Source organism: Apus apus, chromosome 3 (assembly GCF_020740795.1).
Source record: "Apus apus isolate bApuApu2 chromosome 3, bApuApu2.pri.cur, whole genome shotgun sequence".
Lineage (NCBI taxonomy): Eukaryota > Metazoa > Chordata > Aves > Apodiformes > Apodidae > Apus > Apus apus.
In genome coordinates, this window is record NC_067284.1 from 13494687 (window position 1) to 13513668 (window position 18982).

Here is an 18982-nt window from a genome sequence, read left to right on the forward strand (position 1 = left end):
AATGCACATCATAAATTATTGAAAAGACATATAAATACACAAGCATTATGTGTAATGCTAGCCTACCTCTACAGCAATCCCACTCAAACTCATCAAGATGAAACACCCACAAATACTGAGTGTTCTGCCCAAATCTGCCAAGTCTGATGCTGTAAATGCAAAAAAGATGCAAAAGGATAAACTTCCATGTTCTCCACTGTTAAGTACAGCCATAAGACTTATTAACTGCCAGTTACACAACTGAAAGTCATACACATACATCCATGTGCTTATTGCTACTGTTTGTACACCAAAATGTAAATGGAGTATAACATGGCATATGTATTTTCTATATTACATTGTTGCTGTGTCTTTTTTAATTACTTCTTCCATGCAGCTGCATTTTCCTGCCCATTTTTGAACTTGCTGCTTAGAGACTTATTTGCTAGCAGAGTTGTTTTGAGTTGAACAAAGATATGGATTTTGCTCCTTAAGTCTCTAGCGCCACAAACCGTTTATCATAGAAGGTCTCTGGCAGTGCCAGCAATGTAGTAACCACTTCTTTGACATAAAGAGAAGGGTGTCCCTGGTAGTGATAATACTTACCTTCCACTCAGAGGAGTTGGGAGGTTAAATTAGCACTTGTGAAGTACTTGGAGTTCTTTGAATGGAGGATGCCATAGAACTGAAGGCTAAAGCAAAGTACACTGTGAAGTGAAAATGTCAACAATCAATACTACCCAATAGCAGCCATAATTTTTCTATTAGCAACACACGGAAATGAGACTCATGCTAGATTTGGATCAGTTATTATTTTAGACTGAAGTCTTCCACTTAATTATATACCTGGGGATATAAACAAGAAGTAGCCCAGTAGACCTGGTCAGAGAGGCAATCTCTGTCCACATCTTTGTCTTGATGCTCCTTTGCTTCCAGGGTCTGCTCCTCTCCCTAAAACGTAAGAATTTGTGATCATCTTAAGCCTCCTGGTGTTCCAGATCCTATTAAATTTCCTTCTATGTGGCCTTATTCTAGGAATACCTGATTATCAAGCCACATCCCTTATCACAGTTCCTCTTAGAGGTAATTTTTGCCCTTCTGTCCATTGTAAGCAGCATTTCTTGATGAAAACGAGCATGCTACATATGCAACTGTGCATGCTTATGAGCATCACATTTTCTAGTTCTAGACCTGGATTCCATGCTTCACCCCAAATTTAGCACAATATTTGCTCCCACGTATTTCATTTCTAATCTGAGGCAGGGTCAATAATTTGCTCCTCTCAATCTTTCGGTATCAAAAAATGAAAACTTTCCTGAACTGGAAGGCACCCACAGTACCACCACTTCAACAGGGAGAGCTGCCACTCAGCACTTCTAGAAAACAGGCTGTCCCAGACAGCCAAGCAGATACTGACAAATCTCAGTCATGTTGGGAGCTTTCTTCTCACAGGCTGAATTAAACATGGCATCAGGAAACATTTGGATCTTTTTTTGAACATAGTAATTAACAGGTACTTGTTTTCCTCTTAGGGTGAGTATTATATAGCAGCCAGATAAACACAGTTTGGCTTAGTAAAAGATGATGTTTAAACATATCTTTTTGTATTTGGTATATTTTTGTAGATTTTGAGGAGTCAACATTGTTCTTACTCAAATGGATAAAACTCAGGAAAGAAATAACCTTGATATGTATTCTTTAAGTAGTAGTTTAGTTTACTAACTAAAGTCAGGTTCTGCACCTGTTGTGGAAAATTTGCTTTTTTGTGATAGCCTGTGAGGAATCACTTCTACCATGGGCTTTAGAAGCAAGTGAACTCATCTGCCTAGCCTGTGCCAAATCTGTTTTTTATAGTCCTGATTTTCAAGAAGTTGAGGACTGCTTTTCTGGACTTCTATTCAGGTATAAGCAGCTTTGACAAAATGACAAGATCATCACACAACCAGAAGATACCAAAAAAAGAAAAAAAAAAAAAGAAATGGGGAATGCCCCATAGACAAGCAAATATGGCCCCATTAGGTGCATGGGATGGAACTGCTGGAGGAAGAGCAGAAGCAAGCATCAGGGTTGCACTGGGCAATGCCTATGCCAAATACTGGAGTACATGTTTTTTCCAAGTAAGTGGTCATTATCAGGCTGCACAGCCAGAAAAGGAATGAGCAGGGGAACTTCCATTTGTCACTGTTCATTACAGTTCACTGTGTGGGACTGGAGATTGCAGACAGCCTGAATACAGTCCTGGACCTGTGAGAGCCAGTGGAAAATTCCTCTTTTGTCTTGGAGGCAGCTTGAGCCAACCATCCTTTGCAAAAGGAGGCTTCTTTCTACAGAAATAGTAGCAACATCTACATCTGGGCAGAAAAAAATACCAGAAATAAAGTCCTTCCTTTTATAGATGGTCCTGACAAAACTATTTGCTCTCTTCTGCTTCCCTCTTATTCAAATGATTAAGCTAACTTAAAGAAGTAGAGAAATTATTCCCCTTTATGGAAAGCACTCTACAGCCATGGTCCACGTGTCTATCATGAGGATAGACTTGGACCTCTCTATCAAGAGGACAGAAAAAGGCTCCAAACACTCTAGTCCATTTTCCCAAAACGCTTCAAAGAGGACACAAAAAAATCAGAATTTAAGCAGCCTTGTAGTGCCAGGGTCATGCACAGACATGAAAATCACACTCTGGTTCTGTTGTTGGTATCTGATTATAAAGTCATAAGTCTGATCTTTCACACAGTATCATACTGGGAGTTCAAATATGTTGCTTGCCTGCTATGACCCCTAATCCTTTTTCAGAGTAAAAGCTTTCCAGCAAGTAATCTTATAGGATTTGTGTCTAGATATATGCACTCGACTGCATTAAAGTGTTGGTAATGATCCCAGTTTACCAAGCAATCCAAAATCAGAAGGGCTTAGTCCTTCTTACGGCTGTGACACAGTCAACATTGTGTGAGACCATTTAAATGTATAGTGTGTGGAATCAAGTAGAAGGAGTTGACTGACTACATTCCACCACCAAAATGGCCCTTAGGTTGCCACTGGAGGTCCATACAATCCAAAGTGTCCTGTGGGTGGACAGGTTCAGTTAAAGAGCAAATTCAAACTTGGAAGAGCAGGAAGTGAAAACATACTTCCACTTCACACACACAGCTGAAGGGTTTGGTCTTACATTAGCAGGTTGAGCTTTATGCTCAGAGGCCTTAGCAAAATTATAATGAGCACTGAAAATACCAGAACTATTAAAAAATTAGGCATTAAGTATTGCTAAAACCAGAAAAAAATCACTATGATATATATGTATATATCTGCATATATACATTTCAGTAAACACCAAGTATCTAGTCGCCTAATCCAGCTTCTTCTCAAGTGAACAGATGTCATATTTTGTCACCCCCTATTAAATATGTGATTATCTTTATTGGCTTAAAACTTCAGTCTACCCTCTGGGTCGAAAATTTTACTTTTATCTGACATATATTTGACATCTATTGAACCTCTGCTGAACGAATTTGTCACTGAAATTATAACTTCAGCAATTTCTTAGCAGACTGACAATAGTTTGCTGTCACTTCCCTGTACAGCTGTGTATTTCTGAGTCTAGAACAGCAGCTGGCAGGGCACATGGTACATGGTCAAAAGCTCCGTCCTGAAGTTTGGGTGGTACCACACCTCCACTGAGGAAAATGCATTATGTTGAACCCCAGAAACCTCTCCCCTGTAGTTCAGCTTTCTTCTTCATTACAAGGAGTTTGTATTTGGTGAAAACCTGTTTCCAGGATGCCAAAAAGCTCCAATAAACAGTTGGTGTCACCTGGCAGAGCTCTTCAACAGGAGGTGTGTTGTCTTTCCTGGCCCTGACTGAAGGTGCACTGTCTTAATAGCTTTTACCTAACACTCACTGTCCCTCAGCTCTCACAGGACCTGGACAACCTGTAAAATATAAACATGCTGTAAATACATATAACTTACTGAAATGCATTCAGCACATTAGAGTCAGTGTTTAACAGCAGCCCCCCTTCTACAGAAATGGACATTTTGCCATGTAGATTTCAGCAAACGAAGTACCAAGAGCCAGACAAGTAAGTGAGAGACCAAGCTTAGCTTTTAGGATGGCAACTACACTTTACTCATTTAGCACAGCCTAATGAAATTGCCTTCTCTTGATAAGCTTTTCTTGTTGCAAGAGTATTAAGAAGCTTCCTTCATTGCAAATCATGTAGTGTAAGCTACAGCAGCCTAAGGTTTGCACCGGGGGAGCAGACAGAAGCTGAACAAGTGACAGCCAGTGAAGCATTCCTGGCCACAATGGCCATAGCCAGAATACAACTGTAATTCTATTAAAATGCAATTATTACAATTGTACAATTATTACAAATAATACAATTCACCAACAGAAGGGGGAAAAAAAAAAAAAAGGGTTTGCTTGAACAGAAAAAAATAAATGACCACAAAGCCAAAGTAGGTTAAAAGTCTGTTGCCTGTTCCATGAATCACAATTTCTGTGATGTGGAAAAATTAAATTTGGACTTCATTTCAGGCAGCATCCTTCACTCTTCGAGGAGATGATGCAGCTGTTACAAATGCCTTCAGAGTTACTTTGTGTTCAAAGATCAGACCATCAATTAGTCAATGAGTAATAAATTTTAAAAGTAAATTTGTTGTAAATTAACTGTTTCTGAGTACTCCCACAAACCTGTTTCATGCTAGTATCTGTGAAGCCTAGCATGACTTCACAGAAATTGTTTGACTGTTCCCCTTCCCACCAGCAGCAGCTTCAGTGCAATATTAAATATTTGTATTTAAGCTGACCTCTGGACTTTCTTGTATTAATTCTCACATCTGTCTAATATCAATATAAAGCTGTTATTTCTACATTGAATATATTAGAATACACATTACCTATAGAAGCAGCAAGTCAGGTAGCTTTTGGTGCACAGACTTGTTTAAATAAACCTTTAGAATAAGATCAGTGCTCAGTATAAATGAAAAGGTAAAAAACCCCACAACTTTAAGCCTAGCCTGAGTGTTGTGCCACATAACTCCAGACTCCTGCACTGGAGGCTACTAAAATTATAAAATTAATGACACAAATATAGATAGTGAGGAATTTCACAGATACTGACTTTCATTATTACAAGACTTCTGTCCTATTTATGACATGCGTGTCCATCTGTCCCATTTCTGGTCTATTAACCTCGGTGTTATTGCCAGAACCAAGCCAAAAGCTACTCCATCAGCAAAAGGTCTCCTTGTGATGTGGATGACCTGGTCCACTAACGCATCAGACAACAGGGGGCTCTAAGACTATACAGATTTTAAGGTTGTCCTTGTGGGAACCAGCATGCTAGATAAGGGGAAGGAACATAGCTGGTTGCCTTGCACAGAACAGCATAACATGTGCCAATTACCACCTAAGCCTGCAATATGCCAACTGCTCCATATTCTGCAGGACATGACCTCTGTTTGACATGGTTTACGGACCAGTAAAAGGGCTTGTTAGCTATTGTTTGTTCAACTTTCTCCCTCACAATAATTCTCTCCCTGAATTATCTTTTAAATTTTGGAAGTTCTTCAAACACACAAAATGTGCAATGTAGGGTATGTTCTCATACCTCCTAGCCTGTACCCTTATCACTGTATATTGTTATTCCCTTAGATTCATACACAGAAAAAGGTATGGTTCCCCAGAAATTAAGGAATAGTCTAACTGGGATGTATAAGCACAACCATTGGGATGTATGAACACAACATCTTCCTCAAGCCATAATTTTGCCTGGAAAACTGACAGCCTGTTTTTGTCACAGTAACCAAAAGAACTAATGGAACAGCTGTCATTAAGGGGAGTCAATACGGAGGCTGAATGAGTTGTTGTGGACAGAAGCTGCACAAGACCAAGCAATGGGGTTATATTTAATAGCAGAAGCATAGACACTCCTAAGTACTTAATAATTCGGGCACCTACTGGTGTTTTGCAACTTTTGCTGCAGGTGCCATAAAAGGAGAATACTGCTACCTACCCGGCCCCATCAACCTGATACAAAGTCAGAAGGATGCTCCTCCTTTTGAAAGTCCTTTCCCCCCCCTTCCCAGAGCTATACAGATCTGTTCAGGGCTGCTGCTATCACTATGGTTACAGCCAGCCTTGCCAGGAGCTCTGTTTATCCCACTGGCCCTAAGAGCAAGAAGAAGAAGCAAACCAGCAGTGCTGGGTCTGATGCTGACTTAGAGGTAAACAGGACAAGGTCTGAACCTCTGCCTGGGCTGTGAAGGCAGGATGAAAGATCATCAAAGCTGGATGAAGAATTGGAAGACCTGAGAGGAGAAACTGGGAAACTGCAGAACAAACAGGAAATAAGAACATAAAGAAATATGGTGAGAAACCCCTAACTTAAAGTGCATGAAATTAAAGTTCTACATGCTTTGTATCACCTGAGACACAGGCATCCGTGGTGGATAGCTCTGGTATGAGGTGTGATGAATCAGCCTCCAGACATGCCACCTTCCCTCCACCTGGATGCCTGAAGGTGAGATTAACACAGACCAACCCTTTTTTTTCTCATTTCAAAATCAGTTAAGAATGATCTTGGAGCACTTGTCTCAAAATGGCTGTTCAGCTTGTCATGAATATATCTTCTCTCCTATGTATCTTCTCTCAACTTCAGTATGAAGTTGAATGCATAGGTGCAAACAGACAAGAAAAAAACCCACAATTCTGGGTTATTCCTGACAGCAAGAACCCTTTCCAGCTGCTTGTATGGCTCTTCTCTCAACCTCCCAGTGAATCCTACCAGCCAGGCTGTGGACCTGGGATTCACAGAACCAGCACACCAGGTGACTTTTGAGGACTGAATCTAAAACTACCTTGTCAAATGGTAACCCAAAGCCCTTTACGCTGAATTTTAAGAGTACTGATGTCTTCTTCCTGTCTCAGTCTCTTAAAGCATCTTAAGTTTTCAGAAAGATCATCATGCACCAAGAATTCAGACAACATGCTTGTTGAGGAGGAAGTTTCTCTGAAATACCTCTTGAACCTCTCAGGGTCAAGTGATCCTGGTTTTGCTCAACAAAATCTTTTTATGGAAATCCATCCACTGACTTAATACAGAGGAGCCCCACGTAGTGCAGTACTGACCAAAGATGGTACAGATTAGAATAAGAAACATTTTCATAGTAAGTTGTATTCATGACAACAGTCATTTGTTGCTGAATATGGCAGATAAATGAACATCCTAAAAATGCTTCTGAAACTGCAATCTTGCAATGTGTCCCTTTAACACACTCCAGCTCATGACTTAGCAACCTGCTAGCTTTTAACCAAAATACTAGAGGATGTCTTTATTCTTTGCATTTAAATTCAGTTTGCAATAGATATATTTTAAGGCCATAGTACAGATTGTCTAATTTATCATGTTTAAATATTTTGACAATCTGAAAATATAAAATTAACTGAGTTTTAAGAAGCATAGCTTTTGGTGACACAGCTGAGAATCTCAGTGACAGAATCTGCTGATTACTTCAGAAAATATCCAGGATGTACACTAGACATTAATGAGAAGTTGCATCAGTAATTAAATAGTTTGCCTAGCATAAAGTTGAAAACTATTTTGCATGTGGCAAGAAAAGCTACTTTCTGCTGTGTGAAATCAGCAATCTCCAGAACAGTTTGTAGTTTGTGTATTTTTTTTCCCTATAATATATCAGTTCAAAAGAAACCTCCTGTCTTGTTGAAAGTCAAGCCATTTTAAACATCAGTGTTACCAAGAAGAGTTCAGAGTCCTCTTCATGCCAGTAATGGAACATGAAGTGTCTACAGATCCCAATTGCTTCTTTCCTCTGAAATCAATTGGCACTATGACCCCAATAACAGACCAGGAAGTACAGAGTGAAAACTGTGTCTCTGCTAAGACGTGCTTCTAGTCCACCCAAATTGTCCCATTCATGTTGAACATCTCGGAATGGAAGCTAACATTTCTGTGGGAAATGAAACATGATTTCTACATATTACTAACATTTGTCTATTCTTGAATGGCAGACTACACCAATGCTGAAGAATACATTATCTCTCTGTGCAACTCCAGCATTTATTCATTTGCCTCCCGTTCCTGATTGGGGTGAATGAGCACGGACACTGTGATTAAACATGTTCTTGTTGTTGGATTCTCACTTATGGGACCATTCAAAGTTTGCAGACACCTAATGCTTACTGACAGCAGATAGTGACATACATTTATGTTTTTTAAAAATAAAATCATTCTCTGTATTCAAACACTGCACTTGAGAAAACAGTTGAACCTTGAAACCCAAACACCTCTACCTGCTCAGTAACAATGAAGGTGATGTAACCAATACTGAAAGCTTGAAAATTCAAACACCTTTCTTCAATGGACACAGGCATCATTTGAACAGTTATTTTAGAAGAGATTTTTCCACAGAAACAGTAACCTGAACTTCTGAGCATTATTTAAACAGGATTCCCAAGCTTTCAGGCTACTTAGGGCACTAAAATATCTTGGTTGTTAGGCAAAAAAGAAACAACCAGAAAAAAAAAAGTAGTGAAAAAGCTGCTGTTTCATACCCCCACAGACCACAACCTCTAGTCAGTATTCTGCTCCTGACATATACATGAAAATGGTGCTTAGGTCTTTGCATGCCAGACAACCCAACCATCACCTCCCACGCACAAATCTCCAATCCCCACCGTACACATTTTTCTTCAGCACACGAACATCTTCTGGCACCTGTTCTGACGGCAGCTCGAGGTAGTCGCCACCAGTGCCATTTCCTTTTAGACCCCACCCACTTCCATCACTTCACTCCAAAACTTGGGCGCAGCCGGTTGATGGCAAGCTGGGTACAGCCCACGTCTCAGCACGCCGGGCACCGCTCCGTCAGGTTCCAATGGCACAAGGAAGCTCTGGCCACAGACCTTCCGCAGCGCTGGGCAGCGTCCTAACCCAGACCTTTCGGGTATCTTAGAAAACAGAGAGGAAGCCCTGCTGGGAACGTACGTGGGATGTCTGGGATTAGGACATCCCCACGAAAAGGTTCTGGAGAGAGCGGGTGTGTGTGCGGGTCTGGGATCCCCCGCGCATGACAGCGCTCAGGACAGGAGCACACTGCGGGCGGGGGAAGCATCAGTGATTCCAGCTCCCCGCCAACCTCCGGGCCCCGCGGATCCCCACTCGCCTGGCACCGGCACCGGGACCAGTGGGTCGGCCTCCCCCGCCCCCTCCTCCGGGAAGCGGGAGGCGAGCGGGGCTGCGGAGGCGGCCGGGCCCGTCTCCAGCCGCACAGCGGGCGGCCCGGCGGGGCGCGGCGGCCCCTTTAAGAGGCGCGGCAGGAGGGGTGGGCTCAGCCCCGCGGTACCGGGCGGCCCGACCAGGCCCGGCCCGGTCCGGCCGCACCGCGCGGGGTCACCTGATCGCGCCGGGACACCGACCTGCGGCGGCGGCGGCTCCGTCCCGCCCGGCTCCGTCCCGCCCCCCGCACCGGGGTAGGGCGGCGCTGCTGCCGCAGTAGCGCGGGGATTACGCTGCGGGGGGGGATTAAGCCGCTGGCTGGAAATAGCAGCGGCTGCTCCCGGGCGTGGACGCTCAGCGCATCCCCGGCGGCGGGAGGGGGCAGCGGGCAGCCCGCCCCGCACCTGGGGTTACCGGGGTCGGGGGGACGGAGGGAGGGAGGGAGGAGGTGTGGGGGGGGGGGGCTGCCGTGCCGCGGAGCCCCTGGGCAGCGCGGCGGGCCGGGCCGGGCCGGGCCGGGGAGCGGCGGGAGGCGGCGGTGCCCTCCCCGGAGCGGCGGCGGCAGCAGGACGGGAGGGAAGGACGCGCTGACAGGTCGGACGCCGGCGCCCGCTTCCTCTCCTTCTCCTCCCCCCCCCCCCCACCCCGCCGCAGCGCGCCGGGTGCTGCAGGGCGCCGGGCACCGCCTCGCCCAGCCGTGCCCCGCTTCCCCGGGCGGAGTGCGGGGGGTGTCCCCGTGGGGGGGGCCGCGGGAGGGCATAACGCGGCGGTGCCATCATCTCCCCCCCCCCAGGCGGGGCCAGGGCGCGGCGGCGAGTCCCCTGCGGGCCGTCTCGGGGGGCAGGTGGTGCTGGGGGGGAGGGGGGAGAGAGCCTTTCCCTCCCCCTTCCCGGCGGCTCGTACGGTATTTGTGTGCAGCCTCCTTCTGCCACCGTCGTGTTTTGTTTTTTTTTTCCCCTCCTTCATCCTCTCCCTGCAACGCCTGAAGCACCCTGCCTTTTTGCCCCCGGCGGCTTCTAGCGAGGCAGAAGCTTACACAACGGCGCGGGGGGGCTGCGCCGCGGGAGGGGCCGGGCTGCCTGGAGGACCATTGTGCGTGTGGCCTGGCTCTGTGTGTGTGTGTGCGTGTGTGTGTGTGTGTGCCCCCCTCCCCAGCCCCCCCCCCCGTCCTCCCCCCCCTTCGGCAATAAAGCCGGCATCTCCCCTTCCCCTCCCGTGTGTTCCGCCTCTGCAGAGCAGGCAGCAGCAGGCGCGCCAGCGAAGATGTCGGGTCAGACGCTGACAGATCGCATCGCAGCTGCTCAGTACAGCGTTACGGGATCGGCCGTAGCCAGAGCCGTCTGCAAAGCCACCACGCATGAAGTGATGGGGCCCAAGAAGAAGCACCTGGACTGTGAGCATCCCTTTTCGTATCCCCGGCCAAGAGCCAGGGCTCTGCCCCTCGGGCTCTGTCCTCTGCCTTCCAGCGGCCTGCCTGTCGCCCTTGCTGCCACCCTCCCTGCAAACCCTGAGAGTTACGAGAAATACCCACGAGAGGATGAGTTATCATTGCATTTCTTCTCTCATTGCATAATACTCCTCTTTCGGCCATTTTTGTTTTTCTTTTTCATCTCGTGACCTATTGCCTTTTTATCCAGGAAGGCCAAAGGAAAGAGTGCTTTGTGGAGCAGGGCCTTGGAAAGAGGGGAGGGAATTGGACACAGGGCTAAATGGACATGCCTCTGCCTGGTTTGGTAAGGATTAATCTTGGCAGAGGCATAAATGCTACACCAGGAGCTGGGCAAGCACCAGCAGGAGTGTGGTCTTCTCCAGAGGAGACTTCTGAAGGGGTTTAGATGATGCTGTACTTAAGTGGCAAGGCACTTGGATAAGGCTATGCTGTAGTTTGGGATAGCCTTTGGAGGGTCTAAGGACTGTTGCTGAGGTCCCACGTATCTGACAGCAACTTCAGGAGCTGTCCAGTAGTTTTAATCGTGTTTTATTGAAGATGGCTGGTGGCTTTGTCTCGTAGATGTATGATCTGTTTTGCACTGGCATTAGCTAGTTAATGCATGAACCAAGGCTGAAGTAAAAACACTTCTTCAGAAACGATGAGCTAGTGATGTTTTGTCTTGGCAATTTTCTTTCTTTTCAACCCACTCAATTGTCAGCCCCTGCTTGGAGACACCAAGGAGTAGAATGGCAAAATAATTCAATTACGTGATGTTAATTGGCCTTATTTACCAGCAGTAACTCTGTCCAGCATTGAACTCAGTACATCAACAGCAGGTTTTAATGCCTAAAATTAGTGGTTTTCCCTTTTTTTTTTTTTTTTTTTTTTTTTTTGACATGGCAAGAAATATTTTCAAGTTTGGTTTTATACCAAGCAGTCTCTTGGCTGCTGGCTGTTACTAAGTAGTGCAGGTGCATGTAAGTACAGTTCTGATGATGCATTTCTTGAAAGGAAGTACTGTTACTTCTGGAAAGTAACTCCAGATTTCAGTTGCAATGACTTTATAGCTAACTCTTAAAGTGGCAAACATCATACTGATCTTCCAGTGTACCTAAATACTCTTCTCTATATGTCTAACAGATGCTGATGTAAGCAGCATTTGTGGAGGGCCAACTCAAGTCTTAAGACATTTTTTAAATAGACCAGTCTCAATATAATGTATTCTTGTGTATTTTTTTAAAAATCACCTTTGTCATTGCTGTCTCCTATGTTGCTGTTTGGTAGATGTGGACATTTCTTAATGTCTGATCTGTCCTGTATCTGTTACTAGAAGCTTTAGCTTTAAAAAACCCAAAACTTAACTTGTACTTAAAAGCACACTGTGTCTCTGTGTGTGTATTTATAGATACATACACACAGGTGTTGTATACACATGCATATATCTGTATGTGTGTGTATATATATAAATAAAAGTACTATCTGGAATAAGCAGGATTAAAGTCAGATAGAAGTAATTTACCAGTGCTTGTATTAAGGTCTGGAAAAGGTCTGTGTTTGGATGTAAGTGCTAATGTTAGTATTTCAGAAAATGAGTGTGGGGGTGACTGAAGCTGTAGCATTCCATGCAATTTCATACCCACCTGCATATAAGTCACACAAGAGGAAGAGAAATGATCATTATATCCATGTTCTGTTTTCCTTCTATTTTCCAAGCTGTATGTAACAGTTGAGGGTTTAACTGTCTGGTACCATTAAAGACAGTGGGAGATCCACATTGAAAATTGTGGACTATAAATGAAAATCAAATACAGGTTCTAAAAGAAAAAATATTCTCAGGCTCTTAAACTTGAGGCATTTCTTCAGATCTATGAATCAATAGGCAGTTCCTTGAACTCTGGATATCTTGTGAACAAGTGCTAAAATGAGCTTTATATATTGTAACGAGAGATTAAATTACAAATTTATCCTCTGAAAGGACAATGCTCACCTGAAGGTAAGAGGTCCTGCTAGGTGGAGGTAGATCTGAGCCATGTGGCTGACTGCATTTTGAGTTGGATAAGTAGCATTTGAAGACATGGAGAAGGCAATGAAAGTTAAAACTTGCCAATGCATTAAGATAAGTTTTGAGTCAAAGTGCAAAAGATTTAGATGATTAAAACTTCAGGTACCAGAGGGCAATGGTTGGAAGAGATGGTTTATGAAGAGCTGTAATTCTAGTATCCATGTGGGGGTTCTGTGTCCTTAGGGAACTCCGTTATTTTGTTTAGTGTCTTAGTGGCCAGGTGTCATGTCACACAACTCCACTACACTGCTTAACAGCTGGGCTTTGTAAATTAAATGGAGTCATCAGCTATTTAGCATGAGTTAAGTAGTCCTGTGAGGATGGGACACAATGATGCCTGTCCCCATGTTTTCTGCAGAAGATAATAGTTCCAGAGGGTTAAAGAAAGGTTATAGATGACAAGATGTAGGCTGGTTTGTTTGGGGGGGGATTGGGGGGGGGTGTTGGGTTTTTTTGTTTTGTTTTAGGATTATTTTTTTTAGTGAGTACTACTTAGAAGGAATTTGCTGTGTGGAATAGGAAGCATGATTTGGGCGTGAATACATGTGGGTGAGGAAGGGGGAAGAAAAGAGAATGAATGTCTTATGTGAACAAAAGCTGAGCTGTTAAGTGTTTACCTTTGTGCATTTGTCTGTATTTGCACAGCTCACAAGAAGTGCAGGCTTTCATGTGGATGCTGCTCAGTGGCTGTCCTTTGGCAGGGACTCTTGGTGCTGCACAGGCTCCATGTGAAGTACTGAAGCGTGATTAGGTTGCCATCATACACTCATTACAAAGATTTACCATTTTCTTGAATTCCAGCTCTTACACTAGTGAATCTCAAGCAATTTCGGGAAATCATGCCAGATGGCATTAAATGCCTTTTCCAAGTCCCTGTGGGGAGAAAAGGAATGTAGATCTAGGATGCTCTGATGGTTTGGGACAAGCCGTTGTAGTCGGCATATTAAGAGCTCTACTTCTTTTGGACTTAACAAACTTGTCATATTGAATTCATGTAATTGTGGTGAGTTTATCTCCCTCAGCTAACCATGCTGTGTTAAATAAGCTACAATTTGCTACAGCAAGTGAAGAAAGCATTTCCATGAAGAAGTAAGGATTAGCAACTTGATTGTGCTGCAGTTAGAACAGCCATTGCAGGTGAATGAGATATATGGACTATGTTAAGGAATTATGAGCTGTGGTAATTCAACTGGGAGGACAATCCTAGTTTACAGCATACAAGTTTCATTATCAGAATTGTTTTGAAAGGTATCTTAAGGCTTTGTTGAGGGTTTAATTGTGTGGGGCAAGTAAAAGCTAGCATGCAGGCTTGAACAGGGGTGATTTTGGCAGTATCAACAGGGAGGAGTTCTCAGAGAAGGGAAATAACTTGATTTTCAAATGTTAAAACACAATAGATGAGGGAGATCTGAACAGACAGCCAGATCTGAACTCGGCTCCTTTTATAAAGGTTCTTGCTCAGGATTAGACCATCAAGCTTTCATTTAGGGAAGCGAATTGGAAACCAGTGAGGTTGTTATGTCTGCCGTTGGTCATAACAAGTTCCTCTTTCTGAAAATTATCAAAATGGCTGGGATTTTCCTTAGTTTATTTTGTTGAGTGAATTGCTTTGCTGTTGGAGGAAGTTCTGGAGTCTGTATTGAAGAAAGACAACGTGGTGCCTCCTTACTTCTTCAAAATAATTCTCGTGAGGTAGAAGGCCCTTCAGAAGGCCTAAATCAAGAGCTGGGACATTTTTATGAAATGTGGAAACAAAGCAGATGAAGATCAGAACTCTTTATTTTCTGTGGCTATGCAGATAACCTGTCTATCTGTAGTAACATCATTCCATCCCAAGTCTAATTTTGCCTATTTGTATGTGGCTGGCAAACAAAGGCTCTAAAAGAAAATGTATAGTTTAAACTGTGCTGGCAACTGAACTTCAAGGGCTGGTGTCAGTATTTTGCTTGTGCAGATACTTTTTCCTGCACTGTTTTGCCTTTCTCCTATGAACTGGGCATGACCTAAAAAGTTTGAATCATTGTGGTCTCTAGTGTTGAAATAAAAGTGTCAGTTGACCAGAAGTGATAGGTTAAACTTTTTTCCTAGGCTCAGCAAAGATAAAGTTGCTAGATTTCACACCTTAGTCTTAGAAACCCCGATCTCATTCCTGAGGGGTAATGTTTGTCTCTTCATTTTTTGGGAGAAATGGGGGTCAGTGGAGCTACCTTGAGTCACTAAGCTTCAGTGGCTATTAGGATTAGCTTGGAAGCATATTTCAGAAGTTGTTTACTGTTGAAGGGATGTGGGGAGTGTTCCAAGTCTGTTGGCACTTGAGGCCTTTCCTAGCAGGAGCAGTGCAGACATGTGAGTACTGCATTGCTCTGCAGTCCAGGTGACACTTTTGTCTTCATGGCTGTGGAATTACCTTCAAAAAATTGACAAGAACAGAATCTGTATGCAAACCAGAATTAATCCTTCACATTTTACTAGTGGAACTCCTTTTGCATGTCTCACTGTATTTTCTATTGCAGTAATTTGTCAGTTTCCATGAATGAGAGAACTGAATTTGTTTAAAAGTTGGCATTGAAGATCAGCTCTAATACGGTGTCTCTGTTCTTGTTGTCACAGCTGGCGTGTGTTCAAAATTGGGAACTCCTCCTTGTCACCCCTGATTAATCTCTTTCAAACCTGAAAAGAAAAAAATCAAGCAAGCAATTCTTTAATTCATGGATATTGGATTAGCACATTTATTTGTGTGTATGTAAGGATCTGTCATCAGTCTGTATGTTGAGTAGCTCTGTTTCTGTGAGCTTGTCCTGTGTCTTTTCCCAGAACAGTGGTAAGACTCACTTCATTTAGAGGTGTGTAGATCTCTGAATAGGAGTAGAAATGTCTGTTATGAGTAAGGGGAGCTAGTAAGAAGGCTCTTTAGTTTAGTTATCTTGAGTATTTCAGTAGCATTAACTTTCAGTTCCCCCTCCACAGCCACATACTGTTTTAAGATGTGTAGTACCAAGAGAAAGCTGCCCTTTTAATTAAACTAAGACTTAGGTAGTAATTTTTCAAAATGTTTGAAGCTGGGTAGAAGTTTGAATTCATGTTAAGATAAAGAGGTTGAAACATAGGCAGGATCACTTGATCTGTATCTCAACTGTTCTGTTTTAGGTCATCTTATGGTACAATGTGTAAGGATGAGGAAACAGAAGAGTGGGTAGACTGTAATATTAAACTTTCATCCAAACAGTGTAACTTGATAAATCTAGGTTGACTAGTCCTACCCTCCCTCTCCTTGGCTCTTCCTCAGCTGAAGGCATGTATTCTTAGCCTGTTTTCAATAGTCATCAAAATCCTTCTGTTAAATATACTTTGACAAGGTCATGGATGACAGCTTCTGAGACAAGTCAGGTCTTTCTGCTGTACTGACTTCCATTAGTAGACCTTGATGATGGAGTAGCTATGACTTTCTTTCAGGCCCCTTGTTCATGAGATGGTCAGTATGACAGTGACCAGTCCATAGTTTTAATCCCTTCTATTTAGTAGCTGTGTATGTTTCTTAATAGTCTCCTAGTGTTACTTCCTTAGGTTCTGGGAGTCAGTAATTGAACATCTTTTAAAAAAACAAGAAAAAAAATCTGCTGTTTGATTTCCTGTGGTTTGATTTGATCTGTGCCTCTCATTTCTCAGCCTGGCTCTTAAACCCTTTATCGTTGTATGCCTTACATGGATGGGACTGTCCTGCTAATGAGGAATTCTGTGAAGTCTCCAACAAAGTGCTCTGTTGGTGTGGTTGGTCCATACTTCTGTATCTCTGCCCCGTGAAGGATCCTCTGAAGTGCTTGAAAGTAGATGACAGTCAAGATAACTCTGAAGCACGCAGAGCATTTTTGGATGCTATTTATCTTCTCTGCTTCTTGTTGGATGGAGAAATTGGTAGATAAAGAGGAGAATTTGCTGCCCTCTGAGCACCCACATCTAAAGAAATGGTACTATAGCAGAGACACACCTACTTCTGGTATCTTTCTGCCTGTGTTCAAGGTCCTCAAGACTACTTTACTCTTCTTCCCTGCTTACCTTCCCCACATACTGGATGTCAGTGGCAAGGTGTTGGCTGCAGGAGTAGCCTCTGTGAGAAGAGACCAGGGTGTGCTCCATGCCAGACACAGCTGTGAACCCATGAACCCGCTGCAGGACACAGCTGAGCCCATCCACTAAGCTTGTGGCATGTTCAGGAAAACTTCCTTAAGAAAGGACAGAAGACACTGGACAGGCAGAGGAGGAGGAGAGAAAAGTGAGAAATGGCAGAGAGAACACCAAGGTCAGGTGGAGCAGGAGGTACTCTGTAGTGCTGGAGCAGATATCCCCTGCAGCCTCTGTAAGACACCACTATTCACAGTGGCAACACCCCCCCACATCCCCCTGGCTACCAAAACCTTGCCATGTGAACCTAGCATGCCTCCTGCCCCTGAAGAAAATAAAGGCAGAGACCTTCATCAGTCAAGTGTGGACATACAGTATTGCTGAAGGAGCTGGCTTCAGTGTTCCTGGAGGTGGGGGGCATGACATTATAGCCCTTTCCTTAGTCTTATACAGCCTAAAGATGAGTCAGTGGTCTAACATTATCCTTAACTTAACATCCACTGTTCCTTTTTGGAGCTTCTTTTCAGGATGTTTGTAAGGCTGGAAAAGCACAAGTTCTGGTGTGTGCCTCGTGGAAATACAGGAGTCTCACCTGTGAGTGTGTCTGTTAAACTTGAATCCCCAGACTTCAACACATGCTGTGCAGATTAGTAGCAATGTTCTGCCTGGCTTGGAAAGAAGAGTTTCAAATACCATGAAAACTAAAAAGCAAGGAATAAAGGAAGCCAGGAAATCAGGGTCTGAATGTCAGTGCAGACATGTAGTTAGCTGAAAGAATGGGCCATCTAGCATGGGGCTGAACCCTGAACTCAAACTAAATAATAGAAGAAGTCTTCCTAGTAGGTTTGCAGGCAGTGATCCATAGCAGAGGATTTGCAGCAGTACTTTTGTTCCCCTGAGTCAGCAGTACCAGCAAGACTGCAGAGTGAAACTTCATTGGTAAGCTGATTAGAGTATCCCACCCCATCAGGCTCAGCATGGTTGCTTGGTTTTCCTACTGGCCAAAATTTTGCTTGGATGAGAGCTTGACAACTTAAATAAAACCTGGATAAAGGATATGTTGGCAATTCCTAGAAGGCAATTGGAATACTTGGCACAGGCTAACTAGTCACTTTGTGGAGTATGGTTAAGTCTGCTTTTTCTTGAATCTTGCAGGCTGCATGCTAGACCCTTGAAACTGATTTTAACAGTTTATATCTTGCGGTTTTGGTAATTTTGTTGTCTGCAGAGCTGATGGAAAACACTGAAATCAATACAAAGCAAATTTTCAAAGGGTGGGATTTGAGATGTATTCTGCAGCCGTAGCTGGTAGCTGGTAAGCTGCTTGTACTTGTAAAAAAAAATTATCTTTATGTTGTGAAACACATTTGTTGAAGCAGTTGAGAGTTTTGATCTGCTGGGAGAGGGTGCATACCAACAATCTGGACTAGTACCACAAATGATACTGGACATCACCCTTAAAATGTCACAATGAATGTAGATGGAATACTAGAACAGTGTTTCCTAGGCTGCTGGGAAATGGTGCATCCACTGGGCATCTGAGGCTTGCAGCTCAGTTGTAGGCACATACTGGAAGTGACAGTGCACTGTATTATTTCTGATTTCTTGACAAACCAAGACTAAATACCCTTCTGTTCCTGCTCCCTGCCCAGGATAATGTGATCTCATGCTTTGTTTTAGATTATATCTGTGTCTTAGTTTAATGAAAGGAATTGGATGCTGAGAAGTCCTGGTGTGATGCTAACATTGTGTCTTTATGTAATCTCTACTCTGGCTGTTGGAGCTGTGGCAGGATGTCAGTCGGCTGCCTTTCCTAGATGTTTTTTTCTAGCTATTGATAAAACTCAAATTTGTTATGATATTTTTTGTAGAGAAGATTTTGTGAGTACATAGGCATGATCATGCTTGAAGGCCACCAAGAAGGCACACCCTGCCTCCCTGTCTACTGAGAACTGCAAGTTGCTGACAGGACGTGTCTGCAGCTGGGGTCTGGCTCGTGGCAATTAACTCTTTTTCTTGGTCATAAGCCAATATGCAAAATCACCACAGGTAGAAAGCAAGTTGGCAGGAACTCCTGTCTTGTACTTAGGCCACAGAGCTCTAACAAAACACTTGAGCCATGTGCTTTGCCAAGGCAGCTTTACTTTGTCAAAG

The 18982-nt window shown here is 43.6% G+C and overlaps 1 protein-coding gene across 1 annotated transcript in view; it reads left to right on the forward strand.

Annotated features, from left to right (window-relative positions):
- The first annotated feature begins 9761 nt into the window (after window positions 1–9761).
- Window positions 9762–18982, forward strand: part of SNAP91 (synaptosome associated protein 91) — a 68186-nt gene continuing 58965 nt past the window's right edge. The window contains exons 1-2 of the mRNA XM_051613387.1: window positions 9762–9809; window positions 10450–10608. Of these exons, the coding sequence (XP_051469347.1) occupies window positions 10479–10608 (130 nt within the window). The 5' untranslated portion in view covers window positions 9762–9809; window positions 10450–10478. The remainder of the gene's footprint in view (window positions 9810–10449; window positions 10609–18982) is intronic.